Below are 13,267 nucleotides of genomic sequence, written 5' to 3' on the forward strand. Positions count from 1 at the left end.
GGGTTGAGATCAGCTCGATTGTTTTGGCAGGAGTAGCTCATACCCCAAGCCATTTCCATGCCACAGCTTACCTCGCGCTTGACCAAATCGGCTAATCCATTTAGCCATGGCTTAACCAGGTCTCCACTGTTTCTGTGACAGGCTGTACTCAGAAATCCTTCGTCAAACCAATGTTCCCTCAAACAGGCTCTTAAATTGACGGAGCAGGAGCTCCGAGTTGTTGTTTTGTGTGACTGGTGTCCAGCACTTCAACTGCCTGTGGACTGACTCAGTCATCGGTCAATCAGCAGTCCAGTCGCTTGGCAGCGTCTTCTGCCAAGCATGAAGTGCAGGCGAAATGAATGAGCTTATCGGAGACATCTCATGTCAGGCCAGTGACACAGCTTGCCTGCTTTACCCACATCTCTGAATAGCTTCATGTTTTCTGCCCTACCGTTATCCGAATCCATTGCTGAAAAATGCCTGCTGAATTCCAGCGCAAAAATCTGCGCCATTAGCAACCGTGAAGCATCTGGAATAGAGTGTGTGTGTGTGTGGATAAAAGCTGTGGTGGGAGCAAATGCAAATTAGAATAGTGAGGCATGGAATCATTGCTGGAGCCGCCATGATGAGCTGAATTAGCATGCTGAATGCTCACTCACTGTTTTGTGTGTGTAGGTAAGTGTAGATGATGTAGAGCCCCTGCAGTGCAAGTCTCTCTGATGTCTGTGCTGTTGATGTCGATAGTCTCATTGACAAGCAGATTTATTCCTTTTTCACTCTGTATTGCTTAACACGAGGAAGTGCAGGCGACTTCTGCAGAGAGAGATGTCGGTCGAGAGATAAAGAGACATGCACATTGTTTCATAGGACAGCTAAAATTGGTTTTCTTATTATCAGCTATCAGTTATCAGCCTGCCTATCATTGTTTATCACCGCTGTGTATATTTTTGCAACAACACCTAATCAGTGCTCATTTGTTTGTGCTTTATTATTTGTTTGACTTCTTAAATCCACACCAGTGTGATAGCTGCACGGCAACATTGTTAGTTCTGCATAGCAACACAATAACAAGCTCTTTTAAATATTAAACGCATTGTCGCCTGGAGACTTCTGTCAATCATTTCTTGGCTGACAAATGAACCCCCCCCTCCCGCTTTTCTAGCCTTCGACGTTTCAGTCATTAGCTGTTAAGTGTTCGAGCACTTAGTGGGGGGGCACTCTGAAAAGAGGAAGGAGGAGGAGACAGCAGTGAAGGGCAAGATGGAAAAGGTGGGGGAATTGGGGAAATGCCCAGGCACACCTGCTGGGCAAAGCAAACCAAACGCTGTGCCACGTCTCTGGGTATCAACCAGGCCTTGGTGTATCGCGTGACTCTGGATCGAGACCTGCAGGGAGATCAGAGAGTGATTATGTGAAGTGCTCAGGCTCTTAAATGTTTGAAGTGTTTCTGTAGTGTTGCATACGATTACAGCCACAGCGGGCACGTCTTAATTAGCATTATTTGCACGTCCAGCTCTGCATGAGTCACCCTGCTTTATTCAAAAAAGACAAGAAATACAGTAGCAGCAGATCTACATCTCGACACACCACCAGTAAACGACCGAGTCATTGTGCATTGTGTACAGTGTATCCTGGTTTTGTTACACTCAGAATCTCCCGACTGCATAATGCTCGTCAAATCCAATCGAGAGCAGGGCTGACAGATGGGCAGGCTGTGTTCAAAGTGAGTGGAGATTTAATATCTAAATAGCATGGGTGCTGAGAGAGGGAGAGAACAGAGAGAAAAGAGAGGCACCCTATGTGGAGCAGCATAAAGGTCCTGACTATGCCGCCATCACAGCTGTGACTCCCCCCTCCTCTCCTTTTCTTTCCCCTCCTCCCCTCCTGCTTGCATTTGTTCTTGTTGACGGGCGGAGGAGGAGTAATCTGTACACAGGCTCTTGCAGGGAGGAAACATGTCATCAACACTTGTTTACCATTATTAGTTTGAGCCTGCGAGAGGAGAGGCAGGGCAGCTCAATTACTCTCGAGCTATGAGGCAACGCAAAAGGCTTGTTTTGCGTCTCCACATAGTGGAGCTCGACTCAGCTCAGCACCCTTTTTTCTGTGTTAGTGCTTCTGCATGGCACTTGCTTATTCCACACAATACACATTCAGGTTGTGTGCATGTGGCTTTCTTGCCTTTCTTTGTTCGTTTAGAACAGAGTGTGGGAATGTTTTTCCTCACTCGCTCATGCACACACAGCTGTGGAAAGCCTTGCACGCTGGGGGCACACATGGAAGAGCTTTAGAGAGAGAGAGAGAGAGTGTGTGTGTGTGTGTGTGTGTGTGTGTGTGTGTGTGTGTGTGTGTGTGTGTGTGTGTGTGTGTGTGTGTGTGTGTGTGTGTGTGTGTGTGTGTGTGTGTGTGTGTGTGTGTGTGTGTGTGTGTGTGTGTGTGTCAGTCATACGGATTTTATGGAGTGTAGCAGTGTCTGGTCTATATCAGCGAGTCCGAGAACGCACTGGGTGGAAGCAGTGTGAGCCACATCCATCATGTATGAGAGAGCATCCTGAAGCAGCGCTGCCTGCCTGTGTGCTGTGCACTAATCATATCATGTTTGGAAAGGAGATTAGCTCATAGCTCTGTCTGCCTGATGCCACCATGTCACACACACTCAGTAAGACACTCCCCAGTCATTTTGTCTCCTCTGGTTTACAACTGTAGTTCTGAGATGCACATTCATCCCCTTTTCCAGTCTCCATCTTGTAGAGGAAGTGGAAGTTCCCAGCTTCCTCCAGTGGCCGCACTCTGCCCTATACTGAAACTGGAGCCTGTTAAAGCACTCTGGAGTTTGGATCTGCTGTGCGAAAGAGAAACAGAATATAAACGTTTGGAAAATAAACCCATATTTCCTGTTAATGCTTGCCGGCGGGTCTGGTTTTGCTTAGCCAAGGGCTATGATGGAGTAATATGGCATGAGCACACAGAAAGGGGTTCAGTGTTGCAGTTTCACCAGGCTCTCTTGTTAATGCGGGAGTTTATGGGAACATGCCCCAAGTCACCCCCTTGCCAACAGATGACAGCTGCCAGGAGAGGTGCCGCACTGGCCATGTTTAATGATTCCTCTAAGCAGAAGGCAGTGTGTAATGTCATTGAGTGTTCCTGTGGCCTGGCAGGGGAGTGGCATGGAGCTTTCAATCAAATAAAGGTGGAACCGGGACACTGTGACCTTAGTTAGCAAAAAAAAAAAAAAAAAAACTCCTCCTAACTCACTGTATCACTACCTGTGCTTTCAAGTTCGTTTCAATTTCCTGTTCAATCGCCCTCATGCCTCTCGGCTCAAAAAATGCTCCATGCGCTGCTATTCTTTTCATTGTTGATGTTACTGGAGCACAGGCTATCTGCTGGCATTTTAGCTCTGACTTGTTTTGCTTTAAGTAGCTGTGCGAGGTGGCTGTTGCTCGGCACACTCCAAACACCGTCACAACCTCCCAGACTGGTCTATAAAGCTCAACTCCCCCAAGAGCCTTAACCCCTCGCTGCACTTGGACTCAACATGCCTGCGCTGTAATTACTGCTTGCGCCTGTTTGAGAGACAAGGGGACAGTGTGAGTGCATGATTCAGTTGAAGGGGGGGTCGAGTTTGGAGCGAAGACAAAAGGGGCAGCGAAACAATTCCTGAGAGTAGTGAGGCCTGCTTAGTCTTAGGAATGTTTCCACTCTTTAACTCCACCCCCATGGCTCAGGCATCACCAGCGCTTGCCTTTGTGTGCTACTCGTAATATGAAGCTCAGATTTATTGGAGTGAATGGGCCTACTCTGAGAGACTGGGTGTAGGATTGAATAAGTGGCCTCTCCGTTTGGCTTTGAGCTTTCGTTTTGCGGGGTATAGCATGTTTCACGAGAGCACCAGGAGTGCTGGGCAAAAGCCAACATACAGCCTACAGAGATGGGAGAAAGAGTTGCAGAGGCAGCAAGAGCACTTTGGAATGTCACTAATCAATTCATCTTTGTAATTGTAATGGGCGGCTTGCTGCTGCCTCCCATTCTCCTTCCTGTCTGGCTGCGAGTGCTTATCTTGATAATTTGATTCTGTGCACTGATCTGCTCTCTGCGACATAAAAACATAATTAGGGTTTAATAAGGAAACAGTCATTTCCACTGTGAGACAGATTCGGAAAAAGGTCACAGGTTTCAGCTTCATTTAGTTTCATGATTTTGTTGTTGTTGCAAGATGCCTGGGTGGCTCTATGTGTGATGTGTGTATGCTCATGTAAAACGATTGTGTGTGTCCTTGTGCTTTATCAGTGCTGAGATTTCTCTGAACTGTGAAAGCTATGTGAATCCTCCTTGTTTCTGTATCTGCAGTGTAATTCACTCCAGCAGTGCTTTTGATGATACAAAGAAGAGACCCAGTGAGACTGTGATCTAATAATGGCTGCCTTTAATCCACCTGAATTGAGCTACATTTCTACTTCATAAAAAGAAAAATCCCTAAAATCTGACTTAACAGGATCATGACTCCTGGGCTAATTCTCTTTTGCTGAAAATTAGCCCAGGAGTCATGAGTAATGTGTATAGAGCCTTCAGCAGAACTTTACAGCTTCTCATGTCCCATGCCAAGCCCAGGTGGTGGAAATATACTGTTACACATGCACGCAGCTTAACACCCATTGCGCTGTCCACATGAAATGTAGCAGAGTCCTCATTATTTCTCAACAATGAGCTCACTCTGCTGCTCAGTTCTGCGACTGCAGGGAACGCGAGGCAAGCCGAGGGGGAAAACAAGTCCTCAGTTTTCTGTTCCACTCTGGATGTTTTTTCCTCCAGCAGACTGATGTGATGGCATGCTTAGCCTTCTTGTGGGGAATGTGGTATTCTGTAGGCACGTTAAAAACGACTGTGATTTCTGGCAGCTGCTCCAGAGGCCCCATCACTCGCTCGGTGCTCAGCTGTGGCTTCTTTAACGTTCTCTTAAACTGTTTCAATGGTCAGTTGGGTTTGTGTGAAGGCACAATAAATATTTCATGTCAGGGAATGAAAACAGTGTTTCTGCTCTTTTCTTCCCTCATCCTGGCCCTTGCTTGGAAAGCAGAGTGACTGTGGGAGGTCTGGGTGACCCAGTGCTGCCACCTCCTGGTGACTTGGAGGTAGTGTGAGTGCTGGCACTGCATGCAGTCCCCTGAACAGACAGCGGGTGGCAGAATTTGCAGTGCAACCCGAGAAGAGGAAGCGGCATGCGATTTGCTCGGCTGGTTTTATGGTTTTATGCTTTACAGATGTGTGTCTGGAGTTGTATTCAGGAGTTAATCTATCATACAGTTGGAAGGGTGGCTGCATTTGTGCCTTGAAGCTTGAAGCGCCTCCCTTTTGAACACACAGCTCTCCTTCCTGCCTGGCTCTCTAGTAGTCCAAAAATGCAAATGTTTTTCTGTTTACCGTATTAAAACTAAATGTTTTCAATCCCTTTTTAATTGACTTGGTTTTTGCTGAGGGCTTTTGGCACAGAGTGAGGGAATCATGAAGGCACATGCAGCACAGTCTTGTTTGCCAAGAGGCCAATTTGTGATGCTGTTAACAAACAAATGTCTGTTTTTATTATTATATGTTTATGTTTGCCTCATTTTCTTCTTCCAGAGTAAACGGGACCATCTGTTAATGAGTGTAAAATGGTACTACCGCCAGTCCGAGGTACCTGACTCTGTCTACCAGCACCTAGTACAGGACCGCAACAACGAGAACGGTATGTGTGTGTGTGTGTGTGTGTGTGTGTGTGTGTGTGTGTGTGTGTGTGTGTGTGTGTTTGTGTGTGAGAGAGAGAGAGAGATTTTTACCACTAGCAAATAACACATGTAAAATATGATCCGGTTGCCACATCCTTTTACTTAACAATCCTTAGCAATGTGTTAGACATCACAGTAAATGACACCTCAAATAAAAGAGGACGTGTGTGTGAAAACACCCCGCTGGCCCTGTTTCCATAGTAACGCTCCTTCAAACAAAGGCAGTGTGAGGTGAAGTGCAAATAACCCTGAGCGTAATATCTCTCAGTCCCATGGCCATCTCTGGGCTAATGCATACATCAAGAAGTAATAACAGGTTAGGGCTTCCACTCGGCTTTGTGTCGAGACCGCATTGATTTTAATGCACTGTAATAAAATAGCCAAGAGCGCCTCTGCAGTCCTGTCAGCCTGGCAGACATCGCCACCCCTCCCTCTCTCTCTCCCTGACGTCACGTCCTACCCTAGCCTGGGTTAGAATGACAAACCGTCAACCTGCCCCATCATAATAAAGCTCTGTATTGATGTTTATTTTTTGGATTTTCATCAGTACCTTTCTGGGGTCAAGGCACGTTCTTTGCAGCAAGACATAATAAACTTGCATTAGGTTCATACATTGATCTGGTTATGGGACTAAATGTCTCAGCACAGCACCCCTTAGCCTACATGCTGCATTTTACATTCAGATGTCTTTATTATATCTTATATATATAGCAGTATCAGGATAGTTGATGGTCTTTCTATGATACACAATGACCATTACAAAATAGATTTATGAAATATCTACCAACAAAAAAAGGAAGAACTTTTATGTTTATAGAAATGCACCTGATATATAGGGCTTTCTTTATTTGTTTGTTGATTTTTAGTAAGGCTGTGAGTCGTTATCTGTCCCTTGAATATGTGCATGCTAATGATCTATATTTAATTCTCTCTTTCTCTCTATAGACTCGGGTCGGGAACTGGTCATCACTGACCCTGTAGTAAAAAGCAGAGAGCTCTTCATCTCAGACTACGTGGACACGTACCATACAGCAGCCCTTAGGTAACCCACCTGCTGTTTGAGTCATATCTGCATTTTCTTACTGCACAGTCTTCGTGTTGTCATGCTATGCAACAATCGAGCCTCTCAGTAAAGACCTCAGGACTTGACAGCTTTTCCATTATAACATTCTGCATGTGCACTACAGCTCAAAGCAATCATGCTGTTCTTTTCCATGGTCAGAAGAAAAAAAGAGGACAGGCATGCTGATTCTCAGTGTTTGAAACCAGATCTTCCCTGTCTTCTTTTTTTTTTTTTTTCTCCAGCCATGTGTTCCATTTTTCCTCCTTTTCCTTTCCAGCACTTTAAGTAAAACCAGCTGGAAAGAGGCGCACAAAGCCACAGTTTTGAACCAGTGATTTCAGGGCAAATTAGCCGCAACTTCTGCTGCCCAAAGGCTCCTTTGATTTGACTTATTACAGGGCTTTTAGTAAACTCTGTGAATTCTGAAAGCATGGTGTAATGTTTGATTCGAGCCCCTTGTCCCTTTCATCTTCAGAGAAAGGTATCGTGTCTGTGTGCCGAGCACCCAAACCACACCAGTGCTTGTTATTTTGAAAGCACAGGCGTGGAAGTGAGAGTGAACTAATATTGAGATGCAGTTGGTGGCTCTTGATAGCTCTTTGTGTGTGTGTGTGTGTGTGTGTGTGTGTGTGTGTGTGTGTGTGTGTGTGTGTGTGTGTGTGTGTGTGTGGGAGAGCGCGTGGGCAGATCCCATGTGTTTTCTGTCATCCCTTGTTTAAATCTGAGGCTGAGGAGATGGATCATGCAGTCTATAACAATGCCTCTGAATAGTTTTTTGTTCATCTCTACCTTACTCGCACAAGAAACAATATTAGTTTAACAGTGATTGAGCTCCCATAGCTGGTAGCACGCTTGCCCAGATGTGTTTACTTTATAGCATGATTACTGTAGAAGCAGGAAATGTATGTGCACATTTACTTGAGGCTCATTTGTGTTTGTCTGTTTTATGTTTTGCAGAGGAAAATGTAACATCGCCCACTTCTCTGACATTTTTGCTGCCAGGGAGTTCAAACCACGGATCGACTCCTTCTTCTACATTTTAGGATATAACCCAGAGACTAGGTAAGGCACGCTGGGTTTTCACCATGTTAAAAATGATTAGCACAGTAATTGAAGATATCAATAGTAAAATATAGTGCTAATAAAGCACCAACAAAAGTATATCTTTATTTACACAAATTACCAAGAAAAATAACCATTACAAAACATTTCTCATTATAAAATATGTAACATAATGGATGCTCTGTAATTGTGTATGATTACGTTTGTTCAGTGGCAATGAGTATCGTATGATTGTAATCGCAATCTGGTGTCTCACTGGTTAAAGTTCTGGGCTGTGTGTCAGAAGGTTTCAATCCCAGCGTTGCCAATCTGTCAGTGTAGTGCAACACTGTCAGGGCCTTGAGCAAGGCCTGTAACCCTCATGTGCTCCAGGGGCAATGTGTTCTGTGCTCTTACCCCAGTTTCCTAACGAGCTAGAACATGCAGAGAAAAGAATTTCCATGCACTGTACATGTAGCAATAGTCTTTGTCTCTGTCTTTTCCTTTTCCTTTTAATTCTTTTCCCCTTTCATTTTCATTTTGTTTCTTTCCTTTCCACAAAAGCAGCTTTTACAATATAGTGCACAGTTGAGAGGAATTAATCAGTGATGTATGCAAAACAGCAACGCACATCTTTTAAACATGTTTGCTATATGAAATGATAGTGGGGTTTTTTTTTTTTTTGTTTGTTTTTTTAAACAATACTTGTATTGTAACTGTTTGGATGCAACCCTAATTGCATGGAAAATAAACATGGAAAGGCATTAACATGGAGGAGTCAGGTTTAACTAAACTATGGCTGAATAAATAACACTCATAATTAAATTTGGTCTGATGCATTTAAAATGGAGTTGGTTGGGAAACTTAGTCATGTGCACCCGGTGGTAATAAAAGCTTAATTAACTGAATCAGGTGTGTTAAATTAGGAGTGTAAATAATTAAAAACTGGTCAGTGGAAGAGACTGTTATCAGAAAGAACATAAAGCCTTCTCCCATATTACACATCAGAGTTTAGGGATATCACTGCAGCAGAATTGGTTTATTTCCCAGGGGAATTGTTTGGCTAAACTGATCATCAGCAGTCATGTTGTATTGTGTTTTTGCTGGAAACTTACATACATCGGACACTGAAAAAGATTGCACTAAAAAGTAACTTCCTTGCTTTTTTATGTACGTCTCCTTATACAAAAGAGCCAGAACATAAAGGTCTTGCATGTTTTACCAGTTGTTCTGTTGGTTCATTGTTCCTTATTTTATTACAAATAGTCCTTTCCCTCAGCATCAGATACTACTGACAAAGTAAGGTCACTTATCAGCATGGTTTAAATCAGAGCAGTGATGCCTAACATCTCTCCTTGCACACATTTTATTAAAGTAAAGGTAGCCCTTTCTGTCCTTTGTTCTTGATCAAATACTGTTTTCTAGGGCAAATTAATCTACTTTCATCAGTCCTCTTACTCTGAGAACAGGTGAGGATTCGTTTAAATATAGAGCTGACCGTTTTACATGATTTATTAGCATAAACTCATAGCTTAGGGGTACAGCTTTAGGACATTTGGTGTTCTTAGATAAGCTTGTACAAATTAACAGAACACGCTGTTCATTACAATTTGAATATCGACTTCCATCTCAGCTTAAGGAATCCTCGTCTATTCAAAACGTGATCTCTGACTGTTATACCGATGGTGACAGATGGTGACGTGCATCAGTCTGCACGACCTGGTAACAGAATAGTATGTAGGAAGCAGCATTCATCATCTGTTTGAATATAACTTTGTCCATAAATATTTGAGAAAGCATTAACATGTTTGTTTATCCAATGTGGTCTTCTCCTGCTGCTGACTTTCTTCTCTTTTGTTTAGAGCATACAGACTGCTCGGATGTCTCGCCCATCCAGTAGCCATTCTGTGTTTAATAATAATAAACAGAAGTTATTTTATATGCTAAAATGTTATTTGATCATTTGTTGTTGTTTTTTAATGGCAAGCAAATCCACATATAGAAAAACAACTAATTACCCATTTTTAGGAAAATTATACATTTGTGTCATCATGCAATCCAGTCCCTTATCTTGGCACCTGAGGGAAAATTTGCTTAGTGCATATAAACACCAGCCTCATTGTCATCTCTTCAGTGATCGCGGTTCGCTCTTTATATCTTTTGGGAAATGATCCCTCATTAATTCATGACTTTGTTTCTGTCGTTTAAATTTCCCATCTGACTGTGTTTCATGAGGCAGCTAAATAGTTTAAAGCTATTAACTCCGTACAGAGTGTGTAAAATCTCTACACTGTTTTGATGTGATTACGCAAGAGCATTGTGACCTTTTTTTTCATCATGCTACAAGCATGAAAGGGAGTGACCTATCTAGCTTGTAAATAAACTGCAGTGTGCACATATTTATTTTCTAATTAAGTAACATTCAACAGTATATTGCAGTTATTTATTAAAGTAACAGTTCAAGCCTTCATAGCATTTGCTCAGGAGGTTTAAGAGATAAAGATAAGACCAGATGCACAGTTTGATCCATTTTTTCAGCTATTACTGACACGTCTGTGATGAGAGATATGTGGGTCCGGGCGAGCAGCCAGCAGTGATGTGCACATGTGCCGTGAATTATGAGGAAGTGTGAAAAACACGAATTCTCCTCTGTCTGATTTTATTAATGTCTAATAGCCATGCATCACATATAAATGTGGCTGGGGGAAAATGTGGTTTACCTTTTTGTACTGCTCTTTAGCTTCAGTTAGACTATTTTAGTGTGTGTGTGTGTGTGTGTGTGTGTGTATATATATATGTATGTATATATGTGACACTGCTACACTCCATAAAATCCGTATGACTGACACACACACACACACACACACAAATGCATACATGCATCATACATACACTCAAACACACACACACACGCCCTGTTATTTGTGGAGTAATTTGTGTTTTAGGAAATTTAGATATATATTTCAAAGCACTTTTTCAGCTTAGTCTTATTTGTCTTGTACGTATTAATATGCTGATGCAGATCGAGTAAATCATCTCAATCACTGTTGCTGATAAGGATTTGTCAGCAAGGCAGCTAATTGAACAAATTGTTGTGACACCAATAGACTGCAGAAATCAGTATTTTTTAGCTCAGTAGAAATCAGCCCCAGCCTAAATTCTACATACCGTCCTGTGTATTCATAATGACCGTCGTTAATGCTTTTGTGTTCGGTTTCCATAATAGGAGGCTTAATCCTGGTCATCTCTTCTTGAACGTTTTCGAAGTTTAGAATTGTTTAAACTATCAGAATATCACAGATACTGATTGATGGTTTGAAATAATATTGGACCAGTGCTTAACAGAGCACAAAGAGCAGACATTTTAAGCTCCACATTTCTTGTATGGTGAAATGCTGTGTGACTGTGAAGCTGGCTCTGCTGTGGGCTCTTTTAATATATATTTTTATATTATATTACAGTGTAATAACGGGGTGCATGAAGGTTTTACGCGCCCATAACGAGGGGGAATCTGACTCCATGGTTATGAAAATCATTCTTTACGGCTCCGTCCCAAACCGCATGCTATATATATATATGCATCAAACACGAGTATACCGCCCTACGTTGCCATGGTTACAGATAGCAGCTTGCTGTCTCGGACGCAGCCAATCCGAGGTTGTGGCTCCCTCCGCTCGCTCCCTCCCTCTGCTTCCTCCGCTCGCTCCCTCTGCTCGCTCCCTCCCTCCCTCTGCTCCCTTTGCTCGCTCCCTCCGCTCGCTCCCTCCCTCTCTTGCACTCGCGTTTGTTTGGTAAGCTACGCTCCGCTCGCGCTCATGTAACAGCAGCGGGGATGGAGTGCGCTTTGCGCGCGTGTCGGTGTGGAAGGTCGCGGCACATGCTCAGTGGCGCCTGTCGGAACGGGAACTGCGCGCGCCGTGTGTGAAGCTGAGGTCATACACACAGACACACGCACGCATACACACACACAACCACGCAAGGCACGAGCTCGGTGAAAGCGCGAGCTCATGAGCCTCCATTTTGAGCGCATCCGAAGCGCATAAGCGGAGAAGGAGAGTCGTGTATCGCGGCGTGCGACGCGGACAGCGTGTCATGTCCGACATGGATGACTTGTTCAGCCCGAGGAGGTACGTGTGCGTGTCTGACTTCACCTGTTAAGCCGCAGATCTCTTTGAGCCCAGCGATTATTGCTGCTTTTATGCCGCAGTGGCTTTAATAACGCGAGCTTTGTGTCTGTCGCCGGTGCTCTGCTTTAATAAACTGTCTGCATTGTAGCTCCAGGCCAATACCTCCTTCATAACCGAGCCTCTTGACACCAAGTACCAAACGGTGCTTTTATTTATTTACATTTGATCAAGAATAAACCTGTCAGTAACGTGTGAAAAGTCTGGTAACTTCACATGTTTGTCACTATGTTATTAGAGTCAGGGCTCTGTGTGTGTTTACAGACAGGGTGACATGGCGCAGGGTACTAAGTGTACCAGTAAATAAAGCTAATGTCTCTCAGAACTGGAGTAAATAAAGTTGGGACGCTCGCGCTATGTTATGTTATGTTATGACTTTACTGCAGGCGTGCAGGGATTGGCTGAGCTTGATGGAGGGGCGGGGCTAAGCTTGATTGCTGTCCTCGTGCTGGAGTTAAATTATGCAGGATGCACCCTCAGCTTGTTGTGGCGCATCATGGGCCACTACACATCAGTTACTGCATCACAGTTCTGCTATACAGGATGGAAAAAAGAAACAAAAACATACATTTGCACAAGTTATATTTGTAGACTGTTGTCATACTGCTTTCCTTTATTTTTTGTGTAATATAGCTAGGATTTTTTTTTACTTATTTAATGTATTATCATAGAGAACTTCACACTGCACACTTTTGTTTATTTTTTTTATACCAAGGCATTAATGGTATTCATACACATTTCAATATTTTTGTTTTATTTGTCTAATTTCCAGTTAAATCACCTATATCAGAACTCTGCATATGGTTCAGTATTGACATCTTTAACAGGTTTCTGTTGCTAAATTAAGCAAAACCTCGCAGACATGATGACACCGTGGTCTAACACTGTTTTCTCTCTTAGGTGTTTGTGCTTAAATCACTGTTGTGAGTCATCACTGGTCATTTCAGCATAAACTGCATCCGTACATTGAACCGTGAAATGTTAAACCCAACCTGATAGCAGTCCAACACTTTTTCTGTATTTGATTGAAACATGTGAGTTAATGCAAGTGTGTCATTATTTTATAGTTTTTTACTCTTTGGTAACTAAAGACTTAATAATTAATCAGTGGTTTATACTCATCCACCAATTTGAGAGAGAAGCTTTTCGTCTGTATGCTTTGTGCAAAATATCAAAGTTAACACACAACATCTGATACCATACTAGCTGGCTGTGTTTGGACGTCTCTAGAT

General features: G+C 43.2%; 1 protein-coding gene across 6 annotated transcripts in view; it reads left to right on the forward strand.

The window, feature by feature from the left end:
* Positions 1-13,267, forward strand: part of rerea (arginine-glutamic acid dipeptide (RE) repeats a) — a 149,589-nt gene that overhangs the window by 107,186 nt on the left and 29,136 nt on the right. For 4 of the 6 annotated variants that reach the window (XM_027170530.2, XM_027170531.2, XM_027170529.2 and 1 more), the window contains exons 4-6: positions 5,602-5,707; positions 6,693-6,789; positions 7,768-7,872. In XM_027170530.2, coding sequence (XP_027026331.2) covers positions 5,602-5,707; positions 6,693-6,789; positions 7,768-7,872 — 308 coding nt within the window. Of the gene's footprint in view, positions 1-5,601; positions 5,708-6,692; positions 6,790-7,767; positions 7,873-11,678; positions 11,979-13,267 lie in introns of those variants that run through there. The other 2 variants (XM_027170534.2, XM_027170533.2) reach the window with 2 other exon arrangements.

Source organism: Tachysurus fulvidraco, chromosome 23 (genome assembly GCF_022655615.1).
Source record: "Tachysurus fulvidraco isolate hzauxx_2018 chromosome 23, HZAU_PFXX_2.0, whole genome shotgun sequence".
Classification (NCBI taxonomy): Eukaryota; Metazoa; Chordata; class Actinopteri; order Siluriformes; family Bagridae; genus Tachysurus; species Tachysurus fulvidraco.